A 23,773-nucleotide genomic window follows, 5' to 3' on the forward strand; every position below is an offset into this window, starting at 1 on the left:
AGACTCTTTTCCCCCATGCCTTTGGTGGCTTTCTTTCCTTCAGATTTCTGAAGGATTGATCCCTTAACACCTTCAGAATTGTGTTATATCCAGCATGGCTGTCCTCTGTGCATCCTTGATTGAGTTCAGCCCATCTGATTGGTTTCCTATCTCTGTATAGTCATGGAGACATGAGGCATTAGCCAGAAAATCAAATAGGGAAAGCACTCATGGAGTTTGGAACTTTACAGAAAAGGCAGTAAAGGGGAGTACTGAGAAGGAAGGAACAGATCTGGAGTTGAGGCATTCAGCTGCAAGGGATTCCTACTGGTCTCAGAGAGGCCTAAAAAACAGTTTTCTGGAATATCATAATACACTTTGCATGTCAGAAACTATATTTAAAAACATTACAATACTACAGGATGCTTTGAAGACTGGCTTTTGTAGTAGACTTTGCCAAGCTGGGACAGTCTCCTACTGACATGATAATGACAGTAACTATACTTGTAGCTTCAATGTGCTGTTTTCATACCTTTTTTTCAAAAGATAGATGTGATGTATAACCTATATTGAATTGCTTGCCTTCTCAGTGGCAAGGGGGTGGGAGGGAGGAAGGAAGAGAATTTGGAACTCAAAGTTTTAAAAACAAATGTTAAAAGTACTTTTGCATGTAACTGGGGAAAAATAAAATACTAAATAAATTTTTTTAAAAAGGCAAAAGATAGGTGTGAAAGAAAATTGAAGATATTCATGTCTTTAGCATGTCTAAACTCTTCCAAGCAAGTAGGACTTTAATAAGGAAGGGCATCAGGTCAAAATTCTGCTTGAGCAAGTATTTTAGTCTCGTAGGAAGGCATCATCAAACCTTGAGTAAGAAAAACAGAAGCCTGTTCTTGTAGCCAGGTAGCAAATCCTGTTGGTTTTCATTTTATCTCATCCCAGACTGCCAGGAAGGAGACCCAGAGTCTAGCTCTGTCTGTGTCACTAACTTGCTGTGGTGCTAAGGCTCCATCAGTTCTCTTTTCTGGGCCTCAGTTTCTTCTATAAAATGAAGACAGTTGGACAAGCGATTTCTAAGGTTACTTCCACTCTATAATGTTCTGTAATTAAAAGTTAGAGCAACCCATGGACTTGTTCGCTAGAAGCTAGAGTAGATAGAGGATGGGATTGTGGAGTGTCATAGTGGACACAAAGAGTTTTGTTTCTTCCTCTGGGTGATGTGTGTTTTCTCTTGCTTTATAACCACATAGTAAATGAAGTGGCCTGTACCTTTCAAGCCAGATTTGGCCCCATAGAGACACTCGCCTACATACCAACACTGGCTATCCTGCAAGGCCAACTGAAGACAAATGGTCCTGGATATGTAGAACAAGTAGGTCACCAAAGAGATTTCCATGTAGTGAAAGTCCACATGTCAAACCTTGTTTTCCTCTTGATGTCTGTTTCAGTTGCTGCAGCCCACGCAGTTGCCGAAGAAAGAAGAAACCAAAGTGGCAGCGCTGCTGTTCTAGCCCACCCCTCAAATATAAAGTCATCAACTAAGCCAGGTATACGTCATGCAGTGTTTGTAATAGCTCTCAAATTGTCATCTCTTAAATGCCAATACCCTCAGTTAACTCTCTGTCCATTTATTTTTATATAGTGATAGATGCCTCGGTTCTGAGATCTGATGAAAGGCAAAGACTGGCAAGAGAACGCAGAGAAGAGCGAGAAAGACAATATGGTATATTACAGGTTCCATGTGTGATCTTATTCCAAATGACTGTCTGTGATCATGTCAGGGTTAGATATTTCCAGGATGGCTTATTTGCTTTTTGCTAAGCTGTTCATGTTGTATAATATGTCGCACACAGATGTGAGATTAGCTATTGAGAACCCAGGGGGAAATGTTAGATTAGGTTAGATTATTTAACTTTCTGAAAGGGTAATTTCTATTTTAGGAAAGAAAGGGAAAGGGAGAACTGCAGTTTTATTTTCCTAAGACTGAGATTTTAAAATTACTTGAATCTTAACATTAATGAGATGGAATGCTAGCAGAATGAATTCTGAAGAACCAAGATGCTTAATACAGATACAACATGTCTCTTTTTGATTACTTTGCTTATAAAGAATACTTTGCATTTAGATAGTGTATTTTTGGTTCTAAGGCACCACTTCTGAATAATTAGCATGACATACTGGCAAGTGCCTTGCCATCAGGCAGAAAGCCTGGCCTATGGTGCCATCTCAGCCACTTAATTACTCTTTGACCTTGGGCAAGCCCCTTCATCTCTCTAAGTCTCAGCATCTTCATCTAGAAAATGGAGATAGTAATGCTACCCAGAGTAAGCACCAGATAAATGAAAATTATTCATTTAAAGCCTGGGTTAGAAATAAAGATTTAAAGTCCTACGCCAATGCCTCAGTGTAGCATGGAGATGAGTAACTCTGGGTTTCAAAGCCTGTGGCAGTGAAGTGCACATGCAGCTAGTTCCTCCAAAGCCAGAAAAGCTGCAATAGGGAAGTTGTGAGCTGCTACCTTGGTGATGGCAGTACTCTCCCCCCCAATGAAGTCACAGTCATTGAAGTATTGAAATATGGATCTAAATGAGGAATCCTTCTATAGCCAGAAAGAATACAGCATCTACTATGTCTCGGTTCTATTGCCTCCCAAATCACCTGGCAAAACTAGTACTTGCCTCTATCCAAATGAATTCTTAATTACCCTAGTTTTTGATGGCACAGCTCTCTGGAGCAAAGTGGAAGACTTTTTTTTAGGACTGCATAGATATTACCTAGCCTTCTTAAGTGCGGAACTCTGTGGACCGGGTACAATGTTCTGCTTTTGTCTGATGTGTTATCAGACTTATTCTATGAGTGTAGAAACTAGAGTACTAAATATAGTTTTAAAAATGAAGTCTATAGAAGGTGCTTGCTATTGAAAGTAAACATTAATTCCTTCCATTTCCATTTTGGGAGGTGGGCAAGGGGAAGTCAGTCTCCTTTTAAAATATCATATGTTGGTCTGGGTTTTTGCTTCAGTTGAAATTGGCATTGAGTGTTATACTCCAATAATTCATTATATTTGTGATCTGTGTAGTTATATCCTTTAGTGGTACAGATCACTACTCATCCCCACATTCTTATTCTGTGTACCTCTTTTCTCTGATAAATTCACCATAGGGAGCCCACTAAATGTGGTCAAGATGTCTTCTTAAATAGCATTTAGGTTTCCCATCTATTATCTCTTGCTCTGATTACATGATCATCCGTGCCTCCCCCACTCCCTCCCCCACTCCCCCCCCCCAGCTTTACTGATTGTGCATCTTTTGGATATGCCACTTCTTGTGTGCAAGTCATTGTTAGTAATATACTTTAGCTCCACCACCAGCACCACCACCACACACACAATGACACATATCTTTCCATTGCCATTTAGGTCACCTGCCATTTTGATTCTTGGAAGATCACAGTATTCATTATTTACAGTATTATATGATTTATATAACTTCACTAGGAAAAATATTAGTGTTATAAAGGTGGGTTTTTGTTTCAGGGATCAGCTTGTGAAGAGTTACTCAGTTTGCCAAAAAGCAATCCAGCTTGCTCTCATTCTACTATTTCACTTTGGGCCCAGGCTATTTTCTGTCTTCAAGTGTCTGTCCATGATACACGTGGACTGATTTGGTTTTGAGTTTATTTTTTGTTCTGTCAAGTTGTTTGTCTCTACAGAGAGCTGATTCTGAAATGCTCCCCACGTTGGTAACAAGTTTTTGCCTGTCTGTCTTTAATAATAGTCAGTTTCATTTTCTGTGGTGATAAAGAGAGTAGGACATGTCCAATTCCTTCTGACTCCTCTTGAAGAAAGTCTTCATGATACATCATGGTCAGTCTTCTGTATAGTCTACAAGTCTTTAGCCTCTTTCTTTTCTTAATCCTCCTGGACTGTATTTTATGATGTATTTTCAACCTTCTCCCCTATACCCACCTTTGCATCTAAGTCACTAGGTGTTAAGGTATATGTTGACTTAATTTAGTGGCTTGCTAATTGAGTTCTTGGAATTTCTTTACCTTCTCATCCTTGCAACAGGTGTTGAAACATAAGTTACAATTATTCTTGTTTACCTTTTGCTTATGCCATTATGAACAGTGGAAAATGAAATGCCCAATTGTCCCTTGAAATGATGCTTATTGTTGTCTCTGGACACATATTGAAACAACTCTGTCAATGCCTTTATTTGCCTGTCCAAGGAGAAACTTGTGAGGCATCCTTCCAGTTAGCTTCAATTTCCTGATAGTTTTCCTTTTTTCATTTATAGTGAGAATGTTAATATGCTTCAAATCCTGTACTATGAAATCATAGAATTTGAAAGTTGGAAGGGACCTTGGAGACTATCTAGTCCAACTCATATGTTAAAGGAATCTCCACTATAACACACTTGAAAGGTGGTGGTGCAGAAGAGCTCCAAGGAGGGATGCCCCTTGAGGCATCCCATTCCACTTTTAGACAGTGTTTTATTGTTAGGAAATTTTTCCTAACATCAAGTTTAGAGTTGCCTCTTTGCCCTTTATTTTTGGATTTGTCCACTGGGGCCAAACAGAAAAAGTCTACTGCCTCCTCCTCATGGTAATCCATCAAGTCCTTGAAGATACCTATCATGCCTCCCTCGATTCTTTCTTTTTTTCCCTCCAGGCTAAACAAAACTAGTTCTTTCAACTAATGTTCACATGACATGGACTCAAGTCCCTTCACCATCCTGGGTGAGGCATCCCCCCATCCCCTATACTATCTAGTTTATCAACAGATGTCCTTTTAAATTTTTTTATTATTTATGTCCTTCTTAAACTGTGGTGCCTAGAATTCAACACAATGTTCCAGAGGAAGTCTGATGAGGAAAGTGTATAATGGGACTATCACCTCCTTATTCCTAGAAGCCATGCATGCCTGTCTTAATGCAGCTCAATTCATAGTAGTTTTTGTGGCTGCCATATCACTCTTCTGACTCCTGATGAGCTGATAGTCCATTAAAACCCCAGATCTTTTCAGAACAACTGTTATATAACCATACGTCTCTCATTATATACTTGTGAAGTTTTAAGTTTTTTTGCACCCAAGTGTAAGAGTACATTTATTCCTGTTGAAATCCATATTCAGCCCAATGCTGTAGTCAGTCAAGATCCTCTTGAATCCTCATTCTTCCAACAGTGTTAGCTACCCCTCCCAATTTTGGGTTATCTGCAAACATAATGAACCTCCCTTCCATGCCTTTAACTGAGTCATTGATAAAATGTTAAATTGCACCTGGTCAAAAATCAATACTTGGGGAACTCCCTCCTCTGGAGACCTTCTGTCATACTGACATTGAATCAGTCATTACTCTTTGAGTCCAGACATCCAGCCAGGTCTGAATACATCTGATTATGTTGTTCTCTAATCCATCTAATCTTTCCATCTTCTTTACAGGAATAACTTGAGATGCTTTGTCAAAAACAATGCTAAAATCTAAGTAAACTATATCCATAGGATTCTCTTCATCTATTTTAAAAATCCTGTCATAGAAGGAAATGAAGTCAGTCTGCCATGACCTGTTCTTGATTAAAAAAAAACAAACAAACCATGTTGGCTCTTTCTAATCACCACTCTCCTCTCTACGTATTGGCCAACCACCTTTTTAATGATTTATTCCAGAATTTTCCCAAAAATCAAAGTCAAGCTCACTGACCTATAATTTATAGGTTCTGTTCTCTTCTCATGTAAATTGGGACATTTGCCTTTCTCTAGTCTCCAACAGGAGGTGCCTCTCCTGTTTTCCATGATTTCCAGTTGATGTTTTATTCTGTCCTGTGGAATTCTTAGCACCCTCTGCTCTCTTTTCCACCACTTTGCCCCTTCGCTGCAGAAGCTGAAGTAGGACACACCTTACTAATGACGGTTTTTATTTGTCACTGTTTGATGGGTTGTCATGGTCAAACATTTTGAGTTCAGCACCTGGTTGCCAGCCTGCTGATAATACCTTAGACTGGTCTTTGGGTTGCAGGCAGTCTGGACCTGTACTCAAAGCTTTCCTAGCAGAATCTGTCAAAGTTTGCACTTTACTGTCGTTTTCAAGGACCCAGAGTTACCTAAAAGCCACGTGAAGCGTTGAAGTAGGACTTTGTGGTAGGTATGTAACTTAAACATTCCATATAAATATTTATGTTGAAATTTGAGTTCAGGCTAAGTTGCCAGATTTCCAAAAAAGAAAATTGAATTCACATGTTTGAGATCTACAGCTACAGTTGGTAGAGAACGCATAATGCAGTTAATTCTTTGATGGTTGTTTCTGTTTACTTATGAATCTTCAATTAGCCAGCGACACCTAGTTTGACTTAATATGCAGATTGTATTGTTTTAGGAAAAGGGGGAATGGCATTTGCTTCTTCCTTCTCGGTGTATTAAAGAAAGCCTGCTTTTTCTTCTATTTTTGTTTGTCAACAATGTGCTTTGAATATTGTAGCTTTTAAAGAAACACAGTTACTTGAGAAAGAGAAAAAGGCAAGACTCCAGTATGAAAAACAGCTAGAAGAAAGACAGAGAAAGATAAAAGAACAGAAGCTGAAAGAGCAGCAACGACGAGCAGCAGTAGAAGAGAAAAGACGGCAAAAGTTAGACGAAGAAAAGGTGTGTTACGTGTTTGCTTAATACTTCTGAACCGGGTGACCTTGGGCAAGTCACTTCACCTCTGCCTCAGTTTCCTCATCTGTAAAATGGGGATCATAACAGCACCTATCTTCCCCTCCCAGGGTTGTGAGGATCAAATGAGGTAATATGTGTGAAGTGCTTAGCACAGTGCCTGGCCCATAGTAGGTGCTGTAGAAATGTTTCTTCTAATATGCTACAAATAATCCAAGGCCACTGTTGTGTTCTACATCTGGGAGATTTTTCTAATAGCCTCGTGCTCTGTCTTATCTTTTCTCTTTCCAGTCCTTCATATGGAAAACCAGGTTTGCCGCACCTTCCCTTTTCCCCTTTGTTTCCATGTTATATCTGTTGAGATATTGAGACCTGGAACCTTCATGATTAGTGCTTCTCAGCTTGGAGAGTAAATGCCTGTCCAGCTAATGGACTTGGGCTGCAGTTTGCCTGCTGTATTATGGTGGCTACTTGGGCTAAGGACACCAGGCTGTAGAACTGGGCTAGGCCAGCTCAGGGCCCTAAACTAGGATTGCTGCATGATTTTGTCCCAAGCTCCTTGCTCTTCTCTCTGACCTTGAGTTTTCTCACTTGGCCATATGTAAGCTGCCTAGAATTTTTAGTGTTTTACTTGAATGGTGACAAGATTTATTTGAGATTTTCTCCTTACTGTCCTCCAGACAACCCTAATTTCCTGGCCCCTTTCCCCCTAATCTTTCCCATTTCTGCATCCATTAATGAGTGTTAGCCAACCTCAGAAAGTCCTATATTTTTACTGGAGTTAACACTCTAGATTTTAATAATAATAGGTCTGGCCTCTCATCAAGTATTTATTAAGTGCCTATTGTGTGTTAGGCATTGGTAATATAAATAGAAAAGTTAAATAGTCGCTGCTTTCAAGGAATTTTCATTCTTCTTGAGGGATACATGTTCACAGATAAGTACATACATACACACGTGTGCACACACAAAATACACAGTTATTTGCAGGAGCATTAACTACTGGCAGAATGAGGAAAGGCTTCTTGAAAGGACTTAAGGGTTTTAAGACACGGAAGTAGGGAAGGCAAAGAACATTCAGGTCACCAGGACAGCCTATATATAAAAGCATGGATATGGGAGATAGAGTGTCTTATGTTGGGAACAACAAATAGTACAGTACAGTATAGTATATGTAGTACAGCTGAAGTATGTAGGGTGAGGAGGGGATAAGGTGCAATGAGTCTGAAGAAAGAGGCTGGAGCCAGACTGAAAGGCTTTAAATGCCAAATAGAGAAACTCATTCTCTAGAGGCCGGAGGGGAGGCGCTTGAGCTTCATAGACAGGGAAGTGACCTGGTCAAACCTCCATATTAGGAATATAAATTTGGCAACTGTGTGGAGGATGAAGTTAAGAGGAAACTGGATGCAGGGAGACCTGTATTGGGGGCTGTTGAAGTTGCCTAGACTAGAGGTGATGAGAGCCTGAACTAGCATGGTTGTGGTGAGTAGAGAGGAGACAGGTGTAAGAGATGCTGAAGAGGCAGAATTAACAAGACTTAGCAACTGATTGCCTGCAGGGGTGGTGAGTGTGAACTTGGGTGACTAGAAAAATGGTGGTACCCCTAAAGTCTTTCCTGTTGCTAAAGTAAAATCTAAATGATCTGGAATCCTTGGGGAATGTCATTCCAGATAGCCAAGTTTTCAGGATACCTTTTAAACACCAACACTTGAAAAAAAATTTTAATGAAAATATTTTTAAAAGGTCCTTCTTTGAGTCCTGGCTTGGCCTTCCTCTGCTTGGGAATGTGGTCCAGTCACTGAACTTGCTGAGCCTCACATCCTCAGGCTGCCTCTTTCTTTACTGCTGAAGACAGTGCTTTTTCAATGATCAAGAATTGGGGAATTGTGAGCTATTATTAGTATTTTTATAATGTAACATAAAAATCTGTGTTCATCTTTATCATAGACAGTGTTCGTCTATAATGTAGAATGAAAGGTGACTTCTCCCTTTCATTAAATACATATGTGTGTGTGTTTGTATATATTTTAAACTCTTGATTGCTGATATTCTTTGACATATTCACCTGTTTTTCTTTGCTTCTGAGATGTCTGCTGTTCTGAATTTTTTTCTCTTCAAAAGGCATAAACCACCCTCTTTTTTCAGTAGCTTTATCTTAGCCCCCAGAGAAATAGTCATTTTTACCTAGGGTCTTTGTAGGGATGGTGTTGCTGTGGTATTGTTATTGTCAGGGCAGAGTTAGAGACCTTCTGTCCCTGAGTTTGGCTTTGTTTAGTTGAGTATTCTAAGCATGCTATAGTGAAATTTAAAAAATCTTTGAGACAAGAAATCCATCATACTCACTTCTGGAAACAACATTAAAAAAATTTCTGTATGGCATGTCAGTCTATATGACTTATAGTTTTACCCTAACAAGTGGCTAGGTGGCCTGTTGGACAGAGAGCTGGATTTGGAGTCAAGAAGACCTAAGTTCAAATCCAGCCTCAGACACTCACTAGCTGTGTGACCCTGGGCAAGTCAAACTCTATCTGCCTTAGTTTCCTTATCTTTAAAGTGGGGATAATAATATCACAATCTCCAGGGTTGTTGTGGGGATCAAATGAGATAACATAAAGCACTTTGTAAACTTTAAAGCACCATATAAATGCTAGCTACTACTATTGCTATTCTTCTTCTTCTTCTTATTATTATTATTACTAATGTCTGTTATAATTTAGAGCAAGGCTTTCAAATTGATTATCATTATTGAAGATTAATTTTTTAACCAGTTAAAGCCTGAAATGTGACAGCCTTCATGAAGTGTGTTCCCCCCCAAAAAAAGTATGTAAACTGAGCTATATTTTTAATGCTCAAAGGGACTTTGCTGTTTAAGGAATCCTGCTGTTAATTATTGTATAGAACTGAGAATCCTCCTATATATTTGCGGGCTCTGCCTTTAAAACACAATCTTTTTTGGGAGGGAGATAATGATGACAATAATAATATAAGACGTTATTTACATAGAACGTAAAGATTTGTAAAGTGCTTTACATACATTATCTCATCAGACCCTCACAAGAGGCGTCATATTATAACTGAGGCTCAGTTTAAGTGCCTTGCCTCGGTCCCACAGTATTAGAGAAAAGCTTTCTACCCAATTTCCTGCTGACTTTGAGTTGAGTATTCTTTCCACCACACCTTACTCTCTTGTACTTGAAAACAATATAAGACAGCATCTAATTAAGTGCTAAATTAAATATTTAAACTAATTGTATGATACTCACAGTAGGTTCTGTATGCTAACAAGAAGGGAAGGGTTCAGTTGGGCCCCAGATTGGCTACTGGGAGTTAATTGGACCTTGAAAAATTGGATTGGGGTGAGGGGCTGTAGGGGAAAAGGGGTGAATTTAGATTGTTGAGAGGCAATGGCTTGGAAGTCCTGTACCTTATGTGTAAAGTCATAGTTTCAGATAATAGATTTGCTTAAAGCAAGGTACACATTTACATTATGGTTGTAGGGTAGCCCTGAGTTCTTAACAAGTAAGAAACAAAACAAGAAGCTAGTATTTAAAATCTGTACCTCTACTCATGGTTTGGGGTCTCATTATAATTTTCTGATAGGCTTTTTTCCTCCAAAACTTTTTTCTTCAAAAAACCTTTTTAATTTACTATTTTAGTAGATACTATAAAAGCTATTTGATTTGTATTTCCTATAGGGACATAGGAGGTATGCAGATTGGGCGTTGTTGAATAGAAAGATAAATTGGAAGCGATTACTGCCTTTTTACATATCCATACTTTTGCTTTCATTTTACATACACAGTATTAGTTAATTGAATCTCTGGTTGCCAGTATTCAGGTAATATTGTTACTACTAATGCATAGGTATTATCGTTCCAATTTTATTTGCTTCAATATCTTATTCTAGCCATCTATTTTAATTTTATTCAACTGTTTTCTTAGTTTAATGTTAGCATTTTGTCATCCTGGTATTAAATATTTCTTTAGGATAGGTAATTAAGTGTAACTTTAAAGGCCAGTGATGTGGTTAGATTTAGAACTTAGCAGCATTCTACAGAAAGAGCTTTAGACATCAGAGATCTTATGAGACGTTATTTTCAGTGCAAGGACTGGTCAGGTATGTTATAGAGGGGCTTCCCATACATGTATAGGTTGGACTAGAGGGCCTATGAGATAGCATCCAGTTCTGAGATTCTCTGATGATTTGTAAGGTGAGGCATAGGTAGATCATTTATGTTCTCACAATTCTTTATACGTTTTTGCTTGAAGTGTGGGGTGCATGGGTGGAGGGAAGTTGTATAAACTATACATAAAGTCAAATACTAATGTAATGGGCACTTATTTATTTTTAAATGTTAAATAGGAACATTATGAGGCAATGGTTAACCGTACTTTGGAACGTAGCAACCGGCTGGAACAGCGACAGAAGAGATGGTCATGGGGAGGCTCTGTAACACCAGATTCAGACAGCAAATCTGGTAATTATTAGTAGCACTGATTGCCTGTAGTGAAAAAGAAAAGCAATCAAAGAATTTTTTCATGTTATTAACCCAATTTTAATAGAATGCTTATTTTTATATGATTTTTTAATGTTTATACCTAAATATTGGTTAGTAATGTGAGACTTAACCACATAACATTAGCATTAGATTGATATACTAAAATGAAGAAGTTGACATTTTGGTAGATTTAATTCACCAAGATTGAAAAATGGTAGATGCATATGTAATCCTCTGTGTGTTATGTGAGACTCCTTATTAAGCACAATAATTTTTATCAGCTTTTTCCATAGAAAAAGAGGACCTTTTAAAAAAATTAAGTTTTGAAACTTTTAAGACTTAAGTTAACAAAGTGAACAGAGGAAACAATAAGTAGAAAATTGAAAATTACTGAAAATTGGTGAGTTGGACAAGTGGTGGTCCAAGAATTTCCTGAAACCTTATTTTTGAATTTTTTTTCATTAGTCACTTATAAATGTCCACTTAAATGTAAACGTTTGTGATCATCTGTGGCTGTTTTAAGAATATATATGATTTTATTAGTGTTATTGGTATTTAGTTAAAACCACTGTCTATATTTTTCCATCTGTATTGTAACTGTTTTTCTGTTTAGGTCTGTCGAGTGCTTCCCCACCCAATCCCGTAGATTTAGTTGACAAACTCCCTTCTTCCACAGAGCCACAGACTGCAGAAGAAGGTGGATCCAGTGGTATTTGTTTTCAAAATTCTTGCTTGCTCTTACTATGTACTTTCCACTAACATATGCTGCTGTAAGCTTCCCTTTCACTAGTTGTGATGAAGTAAGCCATAGTGGTAAGGAAATATGCCACAGAGTCAGAGTTGTCAGGATTCTGGCCCTAGAGATATATAGCCATGTATTAGATCTTGTACAGGAAAATCTCACTCATTCAGACTAATTTTATTCCACTTAACAAACATGTATTAAGTTCCTCTTATGCTCAGTGAACTCTCTGCTAAGTACTGGGGATACAGAGATTCCTGTCCTCATCAAAGTTACATTTAGTATAGTTGAAAGGACATAACATGCAAGTTGCTGTAGTAGAGAATAACATAAGGTATATGCATAGGAAAGTAACAAAGAAAATGCCACGTTAAAGGCATGAAAGGATCAGAGGAGTCCTCCTGGAGGAGATGGCAGCGGCATTGGAGGAGGGTGAAAATGGGGCAAGGAGAATGCATTCCAGGCATGGGGATGCTATAACTAAAGGCAGAGAAATGGGAAAAGGCAGGACGAGTTGAGGGAATGGAAAGGGAGGAAAGCTCCAAGTTCCAGGAGGCCTTGATCATTATGCTAGACTTTATTCAGTAGGTGATGGGAATCAGTCACTGAAGGTTTTAGGCAGTGATGAGATGAGTGCTTAGTGTTATAGTTGGCTGAATGGCAATTGGGAATCAGCATTTAACATCAGCTGGCCTAGGGAACCAGCTAGTCCACAGAATTAGGTACTCTAGAATTTAGTGAGGGAAGCCAGTCTGAATTGATCCATGATACAAAATATTTCCTAGGAAATACAGCTATATGCTTCAAAGTACCTATAAAAACTTATATTGTTTGGTGATTTTGCCTTGATAGTGGTTCTTTGTGGGATTGCTTTCAAATATTGATATAGTTATTAACATAGACATGATAAACTAGACTTGCTAAAAATGTTTGAAGACAGCTTATTCTCAAGGTTGACAATTACCCCTTCTCGAGTGTTATGCTTGCCCAGCTGATTGCAAGCTCTTTTTTTATGGAGATAGGAACAATGAATAGCCCATTCCATCAAAAGGATCACAGGTTCCCAACTGGTATAATCTGAATTACCGTGGTTTGTTGTTGTTATTGTTGTTGCTGTTGCTGCTGTTGTTGGGGTTTTTTTGGTATTAAAAACTCAGCTCGGACCAGAATAGAGAGTTGGTATGTTGTGATTTGAGAGACAGATGTCAGAGAGGCCTCTCTGTCCAAAAATATCTTCCTTCACTACGTATATCACTTCTACAGTGCCTGAAATTCTGCCATTAGAGATGATTTCCTTGAGATCGGCTTTTCTGGTGTCAAGAGCTTCCTATTAAAATGTAGATGCCCTTGATAACAGGAATATTTGAAAATACTATTAGACACCTTAGCTGAGGTTGCTTGGTAGCTATCCAAAGAACAAACCCTTGCTAGAAATGAGCCATAGGATAGGTAGGTCCCTGGAAGGGCCTGAATAGCAGGGTGACGGGAGATTGGGAATAAAGTAGTTAAAATGACAGGGCTAGGGAAGAATACTTCTATCAAAACCCACCAACCCTATGTACCAGCCATGAAACATTCTTTACAAAAGCAAAACAAAGTGACTAATAGTATTTTGAAGAATGGGCCAAGTTTCATTAAGAAAAGTCGTGAATAATATTCAGTAAGTAAAAGAAACACCATGCCAGAAGACAGCATTTATGTTAAGTAAATGGATGGATAAGCAGCCAGAGATTTGCTTTTATGTTTGTCTCAACTCCATTTCACCTCTGTTTTTGTTTTGTTTTGTTTTGTTTTTTGACCTGGCTCAGTGTTGGCCCATTTTAGAAAGTAGCCATTAACATGCCCCCTCTTTGTACCACCACCAAAGTTGACAGGGTGACTAGATTTGGTAGATCAGGTGAATGCTCTCAACTTGATATACTTTAAAGATTTTGGCAAAGGATTCAATTAGGTTTGTCATGCAATGCTTGGAGTTTAAGGTGGAGAGACAGGCTAGGTGATAGTTTAGTTTGGGGCATTTGAAACTGGTTGATTGACCAGACCCCCCACAAAGTAGTGATTAATGGGAAAGTGGCAGCTTAGAGGAGGGAGGTCTTTAGTAGAACAGTAGTCCCCCTGCCCCCAGATCTGCCTGTAGTCATTCTACAGTTTTGTCCATGATTAAGGTGAAGACATAGAGGCACACTTGTCATATTTGCACATGATGTGAAACTTAGAGAGGTGACTGACACATTGGCTGATGAGAGCCGACAAGATGACAGTCCTGGCATGAAGAGTCAGAGTCAGTAAGACAAGATTCAATAGAAATGAAGTATGAAGTTCTGTCCTTGATTTTAAAAAACCAGTCCCACAAATCCAGACTAGGGGATGCTTGGCTAAATGACAGTTTCAGTGAAAGATACTTGGGGTTTTTAGTAGACTGCAAGCTCAGCCTGAGCTCAGAGTGTGACATGGCAGCCAAGGAAAATCTGTTGCTGCTCTAGGCGGCATTTAAAAAGGCCTAGTGTCTAGAAGGAGGGAGGCAGTTGTTTGGCTGTGTTTTGCCTTGGGCAGGATGCTGCATTCAGATTGGGACACCACATTTTGGGAAAAGTTGACTAGAAGAAGGTACCTAGGATGGTGAGAGGACTGAAGAATAGGCCATACCAGGATCCTTTGAAGGATGAGAAGTTTTCTCCTCGAAAATAGAGGGCTTAGGGGGCACCTGATTGCTGTCTTTTAAGTATTTAAAAGAAGAGGGATTTGATTTATTCTGCTTGGGCCCAGAGGGGCAGATATGTAAGGGAAAACTTTGGAACAATTAGATCTATCCAAAAGTGACTCCTCAGGGGTGCCTCAGGAGGTAGTAGGTTTCATGTCACTGGAGCCCTTAAAGCAAAGTCTACACAAACGCTTGTTGGGAATGTTGGAAAGGGAATTCTTGGTCTGGTACATGGCTTCTGAGATCCCTTTCAGCACTGGCACTCTGTGTTAACCCCCCACTCTCAACACTAACATAGCCTCTTCTAAAACCTGCTACTTTAAAGAAAATGTTTTCTAAGACCATGTATCTCTCTATTGAAATTGACTCTTAAATACCTACAAACCTGGAGAGGCATCTTTTGCAGCAGGTCCCTGTACACACACAGAGTGCATTTGTTAGATGCGTTGTCTGGGCTAGAAACTTTGATGCTGGTGGTACAAATAAATGCCTGCTAGACAGTTCCTGTCCTCGAGGAAACTACATGCGAATGGAGAAAGGCAGTACATAAAGGGGTGCTGGGTAGAGCTATGTGCCTGGCTGGAAATATCCCGGAACTGCTGTGGAGGCCTAGAACCAGGCAAGATAAGGTCACAGTTGGCCTATCAAAGCCCAGGAAACTGAATCCAGTTTTCTAGTGGGAAGGGAGTAGAGGTGATGGCCAGAGTGGATCATCAAATCAAGTGTTTTTATTCTGGGCCAATATTCTGTGAGCAAGAAATGGCCTTATTATACAGTCTCAGTCTCTATCATGTCATTCATTAAAATAACTCCCATTGATAGCTTTATGATTTGCAAAATGCTTAGCAAGAAAAAAAAAGCAGCACAGGAATTATTAGCCCTATATTGAGAATGAAGAAATTGAGGCTTAGAGATCATTAAATGACCAGCTTAAAATCACATAGCTAGTAAGTGTCAAAGTTGTAAAGTATCATAAGATCATAGTTTTAGAGCTGGAGGGGATCTCAGAGAAAGCCATCTAGTCCAACCCCTTCATTTTCCAGGTGAGAAACGTGAGGCCTAGAAAACCTAAGGGTGTTGTTCCAGATTACCCAGATGGTAAGTGGCAGAGCCACGATGTCAACCTAGGTCCTCTTATGCCAAATTGAGCACTTTCCACTGTACCATGATGCTGCTTATGAGCCCAGCTCTAACGATTCCAAATTGTGCATTTTTCATTAGTCCAGTGCTTGCCTGGCACCTAAGAGGCACTTAATAAATGCTAGTCGACTGACTGTTCTGTGCTGCCTCCAAATCTGGTCTTGCATTATTGACCTGCACAAGGTAGGCATATAATTAGATCTGTGATAAGTAATGTCCTGGCTGACTGATTATAAACTCCATACTTAATCCACTCAGATGATTTTCTAGGACATCCATGATTGCGTGACTTAAAGGCAACCGCCCTCACCAAGCCCTGAGCTACTGTGGCCTTTCTTAAGAAAACATGGACACACAGTTCCCAAAGCCAGTTTAGTGGAACCCCTGACCCTGTTCTATTACTCATAAACTGGGGCTAACTGAGTGCTTAAGGGCACAACAAATCATGCTAGGTATGTGAAGGATACAGTATATTATGACACAGGACCTGCCCTCAAGAAGCTTACAGTCTGCATGAAAAGACAGGCGTAGACTCGTGAGAAGTCAAACTATGCCAAATGAATTATATAGACTGTAACAGTTGACGGGAATGAATGATAACTGTAGATTGGACTAATTGGGTAAGGCCTTTGGCATTGTCTCTGCAGTCTTAGGTGAATATTGTGGTCTAGTGGTTAGTATGTTGTGTGTATATATTATATATATAGTATATTTTATGTATAGTCTTCTGGCAAATTGCAGAACTAAATGCAACCTTCTTGAAAATAGTGAGCAGTGCCATTCACTCCCCCCTTTGTGCCCATCTTGCCAGAGAGTAACCTAAAGGACCCTGTACATCAAACTTCTGTTGTGTCTCCAGCCTGGCATGAGCCTATCAAAGGCTATGCAGAGGCTTTCCTAGTTTCTGTGTTGCAGTAGAAGAATCTGCTGTAGGACTACTTCCTTGAAGTTCAGATCCTTGTATCAGGAAAAATGATTTTATATTTGTGTAAAATACCACTATTTTAACATGCTTATGTTTCCTTTGGAACTTGTAAAATATCAAAACAAGTCTTTTAAATTTTAGTATTTCATTTGTTGATATTTTCAGGCCCATAGGATTTAGTCATGAACCCAAGAGACCTTTGCACTTCTTATGGCTTCCAGAAGAGGAAATGGAGATGTGCCCTAAAACCTTTTCCACTTAAAATGAGGAAAACTCAGATCTGGGTCCTTGAGTTATGAGAAGTTTCAGATGCCCAGGAGATGGTGCCACAGATCTCGTGGCAGGAGACATTGGCCCTTGTAGGCATACTGTATATCACCACATTCTATGCTGTATATTAGTTGGGTGTCCGAGTTCACCAGTAGAAAAGACTCAAAGAACATATCAGTCTTAGGGAAAACAAGTTGTCCCCACGTACTTTAAAAATTACATTGTACCTGGGCAGTTAGGTGGTGCAGTGGATAGAGTAGGAGGACCTGAGTTCAAATTTGGCCTCAGACACTTGACACTTACTAGCAGTGTGACCCTGGGCAAGTCACTTAACCCTGATTGACTCACCAAAAAAAAAAATTACATTGTACTAATGCTATCTGCGGTGAAAGGAGCAGAAGTGGCAGCTGTGTATGTTAGTGACCTGACCTCTCTGAGCCTCAGTTTACTCAATTGTAAGTTGGGTATAATGATAGCACCTACCTCATAGTATTGTAGTGAGGATCAAATGTAACAATGAGTATAAAGTGCTTTTCAGACCTTACAGCACTGGTGAAACGAATAGTATGAATATAAAAACTATTACAGAAAAGAGAGGTGGCGTTTTGGTCATGACAGCCAAAATACACCTTAATCCCACCAGGAGTGATCAGATTGTAACAGAAACCTCCTTTAATAAAATATATAGAAAAAAATGCTGGAGAAAACCTAGTTTATGGGAGCACACACTTCTTTCTTCCTCGATTCAGGTCATTAGGCTGATGGAGAATTGTCCAGTGTTGATTGGGTATGGTATTAGTTTCAGGGGTGGGGAACCTGTGGCCTCGAGGCCACATGTGGCCTTCTAGGTCCTTGGTTGTGGCCTTTTGACCAAGTTCAAGTTTTACCGAAGAAATCTTTTTATTGAGGGGATTTGTTCTGTGAAGTTTGGATTCAGTCAAAGGGCTGCACTTGAGGACCTAGAGGATTCCCCACAGATTCCCCACCGCTGGTGGGTGCTAGCCTTGCATTCTTCCACGTCGCTTCCTTTGTCCTGGGAAGAACATACAATTGAATCCTAGAGAATTTGAGGGAGAAGGGACCTTCTAAGTTAGCTAGCCTTAGCCTCTCAGTTTACAGAGAAATAAACAGGTTAAGGGCCAAAGAAGGGAAGTGACTTGTGGAAGATGAAACAGGTGGTAAACAGCAGGTCCAGAATTTGAACCCAGTTCCTCTGACTCCACCATGCTACCTTATCGTCATCGATTCCTTATTTCATGCCTGCTTTCTTCAGTCTTTGGGTTGAGGTTATTGGTAAGAAAAAGGACCTCACTGTTAAGGTGAGTAATTGCTTCTATGCCAAGGCTTGGTTCTTCTGCCATTGCCAACTAGAAATCAGTTTTTTCCTGTGCTATAATGTCATGCAGTATGGTTTGCCAGGCAATATCCTTCGCATATGCTTTCTTATAATGTCTGGTTGTATTGTTTTGAACTGCATTTCACATATTAACCAATTGCTGCTTAACAAAGGAGTTTGTTTGTGAGACATCTCTTCCTCTGCCGGCTTATGGTATCCTATTCTGAAAAAGCTCTGATTTGGTTCTATCAGAAATAAGTAACAATTGAGGCCACATTTGATCTGAAATTGGAATAATTATTGAATTCATATTACTTTAATTATTAAAAAAATGCTTTCTTAAATATGTTACTAAATTGGGAATGTTTTTTGCTGCTAGTTTTTGCCCTATTTTAGGATAATGAAGATGTGGAAGAAGAAATTGGTTTAAGCAAATCCATCTGATGGAAAAAGACTTTTGGGGCATGACTAAAATAATATGTTTTATGGATTTTTTTTCATACGAGAAATATAAAACTTTTTTAGTTTTCCTGTTTTCTTCATGACATAGCCAGTATCAACCAGTAATTGATATCAGGATTGTAGATGGATTTCTAAAAGTAGCATTGTAATATTTTTGAAATGATTTCTCTGTGTTCTTTGGGAAAGGTTAAGTTAGTGCGTTTCTTTTAATCCCAGTTTTAATTTTAAAGTCTATAATTATGGAAGACTGTCTTTTAGATTTAAGAAATTAGCCAGCTTACCAAATTTTTCTTATTATCATCTTTCCAAGTTTCATAGGTTATTCTATACAGAGTATAAACTAAACAAAATCAAGTATGTTTTCTACTGACTCTGCATAAATTATTCCCATGCCTAGAATAGAAATCCACACAAATTTGCAAAAACAGGTGAAATTTGTATGACTTAAGAGTTAATGACTTACCTTGAACATCATGTACCTAATTGTGTATATTCATCTGAGAGCCAAATTACAAAAATGCATTTTCAGGACAGAATACTTATGCTTCAGTGAACACTTGTGATTCAGAGAATGATGCTTAAATATTTGAGCTATGATTGTAATAAATACTGGTTTTTTTCCTTCAGGCAACAGATATGCTTCATTTCCAACGAATCTCAAACAAACAGATTCCGTTATCAATAAATGTTTATCTTCATCTTCAGCAACTCTTCCAAGTTCTGACAAGAGTAAGTGTAGTTGTTTCATGGGTTTCTGTGCAGGGAGATGAACTCTTTTTACATGTTTATTTTGATTGTATAAATTAATCTTCATATTCTTCAAGATTTTAATTTATTTGGGATGATCCCTCCATTGTCCTTTGAAGAAGAGGAGCTGTTCATCATCCCTTCAATGTCATTTTCACTGACGTGTAATCTTGGTTTATGATTCTTTTATTAATCCTACCAAATGGATTTACTGGGCTTTGAATTGCATGATTTGCTATTCAAAGTGTTATTTATTGTGACTAAAAGAAACCAAAACTTAATTATAGAGTGTTTTGAGGCTAAACGTTTCTATCTTTTTTTCTGTTTACATGTTAAATAATTTTATTAATCATTATATTCTAAGTTAGCAATGAAAATTCTTTTCCAAGGACTATGTTGATATATTAGCTACTCCCAGCTAGTGATATATTAGCTACTGCCAGCTACTCATTGTGACTAATGACTGGCTAGATGGTGTAATGGATGAGTGCTGAGCATGGTTAAGTTTAAATTCTGTCTCAGACGCTTATTAGCTATGTCACCCTGGGCAAGTCACTTCACTTCTCTGTGCCTCAGTTATCTTCATCTGTAAAATGGAGGAGTTGGACCTAATGCCATCTAAGGTCCTTTCCAGCTCTAAATCTCTGATGCCATGTATATAGACATGTCCATAACTTCCGATTGTTTGACATAATTAATGTTTAGGGAAGACTGAGGGCATGGGTTAGTTTGTGGCTCCCATCATAGTAATCACTTACTGAGTGAATTATGTTTGATGGTCATGTTGGATAGTAGGAAAATTCAAGTTTCTTATTCAATTAGCAGAAAAAATGAAAGTAGCAGAAGCATTTAATTCATACAGATGAAAAGCAGTGAGAGACTACCACAGTCTCACTCTCTGAGTGGTGTCCATTTTCCTCAAAGTGACTGGTAATTTCTGCATTTGAGAAAATGGAGGTCATTGGGGAGAAGCTGAGGAACGGAGCGTTCTTTTCGGTTGTTTATTGGTGCCGTATGTGTGTTACACATTCAGATTCCATTACAGAAAAAAGTGTGGTAACTTGTAGTTCAGCTCCTTGTATCATGTTAAAGCATTTGATCTTCGTGTAAAATCTTAGCATTTCAATATGTTTCTGTTTCCTGTGGTTCTTTTTTTAAATAGCAAGATGACAGGTCTTTTAAAATTTCGTGGTTACTTAGGTTATTTATATTTCCAGGTCCTTAGTATTTTTTCCCTGATCTTGAGATCTTTTCATAATCAAGCTTATAGTAAAAAATAAGGCTTCAAAGGTAAACATTTTCTTTCCTAATAAAGTAAAACCCAAAAGGTTTCAATTCACTCAAAGCTTCCTTAGTTTTTTCTTGGTGCAAGAAGGTCAGTATTATTATTATTATTGTTGGTAGTCATGTAGTAAAATTGGAATGATTTCTTTCCTATAATAAGAAGTCATATTGATAATAGTGCTTTAAGGTTTGGCAAATATTTTCCTTTCAACAAACCTGTAAGGAAGGTAGTGCAAGTTTTGTTATCCTCATTAAACAGATAAGAAAAATGAGGCTTCTGCAAGGTTAAGTGATTTGCTATTGATCACACAGCTAGTAAAATATCTGAGGCCAGATTTGAACCTGGAGCTTTTGACTCCAAGGCCACCACTGCCTGTTATACCTCAAGGTCACAAGATATTAACTGATAGACCTGGCATTTAAAAGGCAAAATAAATATCTGCCAGGTCTTCTTTTAAGTAATCCCTTCTGACACTTGAAGCATGTTTAGTCTACAAAGATCAACATTACAGACACAAGTAAATTACGCGATCAGATGCATAGTATTGTAAATATTTCTCTTTTAAACCATGAATGATTAGAACCTTCTGTTTTTCCTACTTGGTAGTGGAAATAAACACTTCAAGATGCATAACAATTTACTCTAAAAGTATTTCATCACTTTATTTTCGCGGTATGTTTTTAAAAAATTCATAAATTGAGCAGATGACTTAATTAATGATCATTTTTCGGTTGACAAAGGAACTTCCTAATGACTTGGTACTGTTTTCATGAATGTGCCAGTGTGCGCTTTCACTTTGTAGCTGCCAAACAGAGGACTTGTACTTTGAGCAGCTGGCCTAACAAAGAAAGGCCCTGAGCATTCTGAGCAGCCTCTCCCCAGCAAGGGCCAGGACGTGGCTCATTTTCCCTTGTTTTGTTTTCCTTGTAAAACTAGGAAAGTACAAAGAAAACAGTTGGGATTATTCAAATTGTGAGATTTGCAGCACATATAACACTAATGGGGGCGGGCAGTAAACATTTGAGACACAATAGTAGTAGACTTCAGAGACTATGTACAGAATTACAGTGTGCTTATTCCTCAATTTGGAGGACTTTGATATCATCAAACACTATTACTACTCTCTCTAATCCTACTGATTTTCCCATTTGTTTAAATGTTTCATTTCTTTTTATTAATAATAATATCTGTAAGTAAAAATAAATAATTTATTGCTATATTTATTCCTTGCTTATGTTTTGCAAAGTGTTTTGAAAGGTAGATTAGCTTACATTTTCTTAGAGTTTATCTGTAAGTAAGATATGGAAAGTAATAAATGCTTATTACCAGTATGGGAAAGAATTGAATGATCAACTCCAAATGCCATTATTTAAATAGCTTGTTTCAAGTAATGTTCCTTTGCATTTGGTCTCTAAGAGGAGCAAGCAGGAAAAGAAGCTTATGTTTGACCAGACCTTGTAGTGAGACAACTTTTTCTGCACCAATAGGGTCAGACTCCAGTGGAGACATAAGGATCCCTGCAGGCCACAGATTGACTTAGTTTTACAATGTCATGTTATCTGTGTTTTATTGTATTATTATTTAGTTTGTTAATTATTTTCCCAATGGCATTTTAATCTGGTTCAGTGGCACTTGGGAGTGTTGCAGGGTGGTATGTTTGATGCCTTTGGTCTCCGGACCTCGACAAAGTGGAAGAACCTAAAAGGTCATCTTAATTGCTTCAGAAGTTATCCTCACAGTTAGAAACCAAAGGATTTATCTCTAACTAAAAAGATGAACATAAATGCCATAAATGAAGCCAGTAAAACAGAAAACCTTAAGTAAAATTTGCCAAGTATTGCTCAGGTAGCTCAGCAGGGTGACTCCAAGCATATTCCATCCACTGTTGTTAACTGGTTTCGGAAAAAAACACAATATCAGATGAAATAATGTTATGAGGAGTTAACATTGTTGGGGCTTAAGTGCCATCTGCTTTGGGTCTTGAGTAATCAGCCAAATAACCTCCTAGTAGGGTTTTGCAATGTTATTGATAGGGGAAGGAAGTGATATTCATTATAATATATTAATGACACTATCATGAAATGACACCATTAGAGGTGACATTATGGTAGAGTGTGCCTATATAAAATTAAGCTGAAGAGATAGTTCATGGGGGATAGAGATAGAGTTGTGTTGGAGGACTCAGTGCACTTCAGACGTTGGAAATTAAATCTTAGTGGCTAGTTTTCACATTTTGAGGCAAGTTTTCTGTTGTCTTTATGACCTGTTTGTACAGAGTCAGGAAAATAAGATTATGTTTTCATATTTATAAAGGTGAAACATAGTATTTTATAATAAGCTATTACCTTTTAAGAATTACTATATCAAAACTAAAAGTTTCTGATTTTTCAAGGCTCTTTTCCTAACTAACATTTCCCTTTCAAACAGCTTTGGTCATATATATATATATATATATATATATATATATTTTTTTTTTTTTGCCAAACCAAATCCTTATGTAAGTCACTTCTTATTTCTACAGGTAAAATCTTATTACAGTCTATATCATTGTGGAAAAACATTTAGAACATACAGCTGGAAAGGACCTTCTAGATCATTTAGTTCAGCCCTTTCATTTTGTAAATGGGGAAACTGAGGCCCATCCTAAAGATTCTAGTGACTTATCCTAAACCACCCAGCTTGTAGGCCCCAGCTGCTGTTATCTGACAATATTCATATAGCACTTGAAAGTTTGCAAAGCTTTTTATGCACATTATCTTCTTTGAACCTCATGACAACCCTGTGAAATTGGTGCTGTAGGTTAGTGTTCTTATTTTACAGATGGAAATTGAGGCCCAAGAAGGTTAAGTGACTTGCCCATGGCATATAGACAGTAAGTGTCAGAGGCGGGATGTGAAGTCATCCACCACACTATGTACCAGTCATATTGGAAGAGGATTATTCCAGCCAACTTAAATATTTATGAAATTATCAATAGTCCCTTGGTTTTTCTGTGATGTAGTTTAAGTAGTATTTGAGAGTCAGTGGTTTGAGAA

At 38.3% G+C, this 23,773-nt stretch overlaps 1 protein-coding gene across 1 annotated transcript in view; it reads left to right on the forward strand.

Moving 5' to 3' along the window:
- Positions 1 to 1,390: 1,390 nt before the first annotated feature.
- The window catches only part of LOC114024747 (ensconsin-like), a 59,042-nt gene continuing 36,659 nt past the window's right edge, over positions 1,391 to 23,773 (forward strand). The window contains exons 1-6 of the mRNA XM_027837890.1: positions 1,391 to 1,526; positions 1,622 to 1,702; positions 6,456 to 6,619; positions 10,995 to 11,109; positions 11,744 to 11,839; positions 19,334 to 19,435. Of these exons, the coding sequence (XP_027693691.1) occupies positions 1,391 to 1,526; positions 1,622 to 1,702; positions 6,456 to 6,619; positions 10,995 to 11,109; positions 11,744 to 11,839; positions 19,334 to 19,435 (694 nt within the window). The remainder of the gene's footprint in view (positions 1,527 to 1,621; positions 1,703 to 6,455; positions 6,620 to 10,994; positions 11,110 to 11,743; positions 11,840 to 19,333; positions 19,436 to 23,773) is intronic.

The sequence above is a fragment of the Vombatus ursinus genome, unplaced genomic scaffold (assembly GCF_900497805.2).
Source record: "Vombatus ursinus unplaced genomic scaffold, bare-nosed wombat genome assembly UNPS02004573.1, whole genome shotgun sequence".
NCBI lineage: Eukaryota > Metazoa > Chordata > Mammalia > Diprotodontia > Vombatidae > Vombatus > Vombatus ursinus.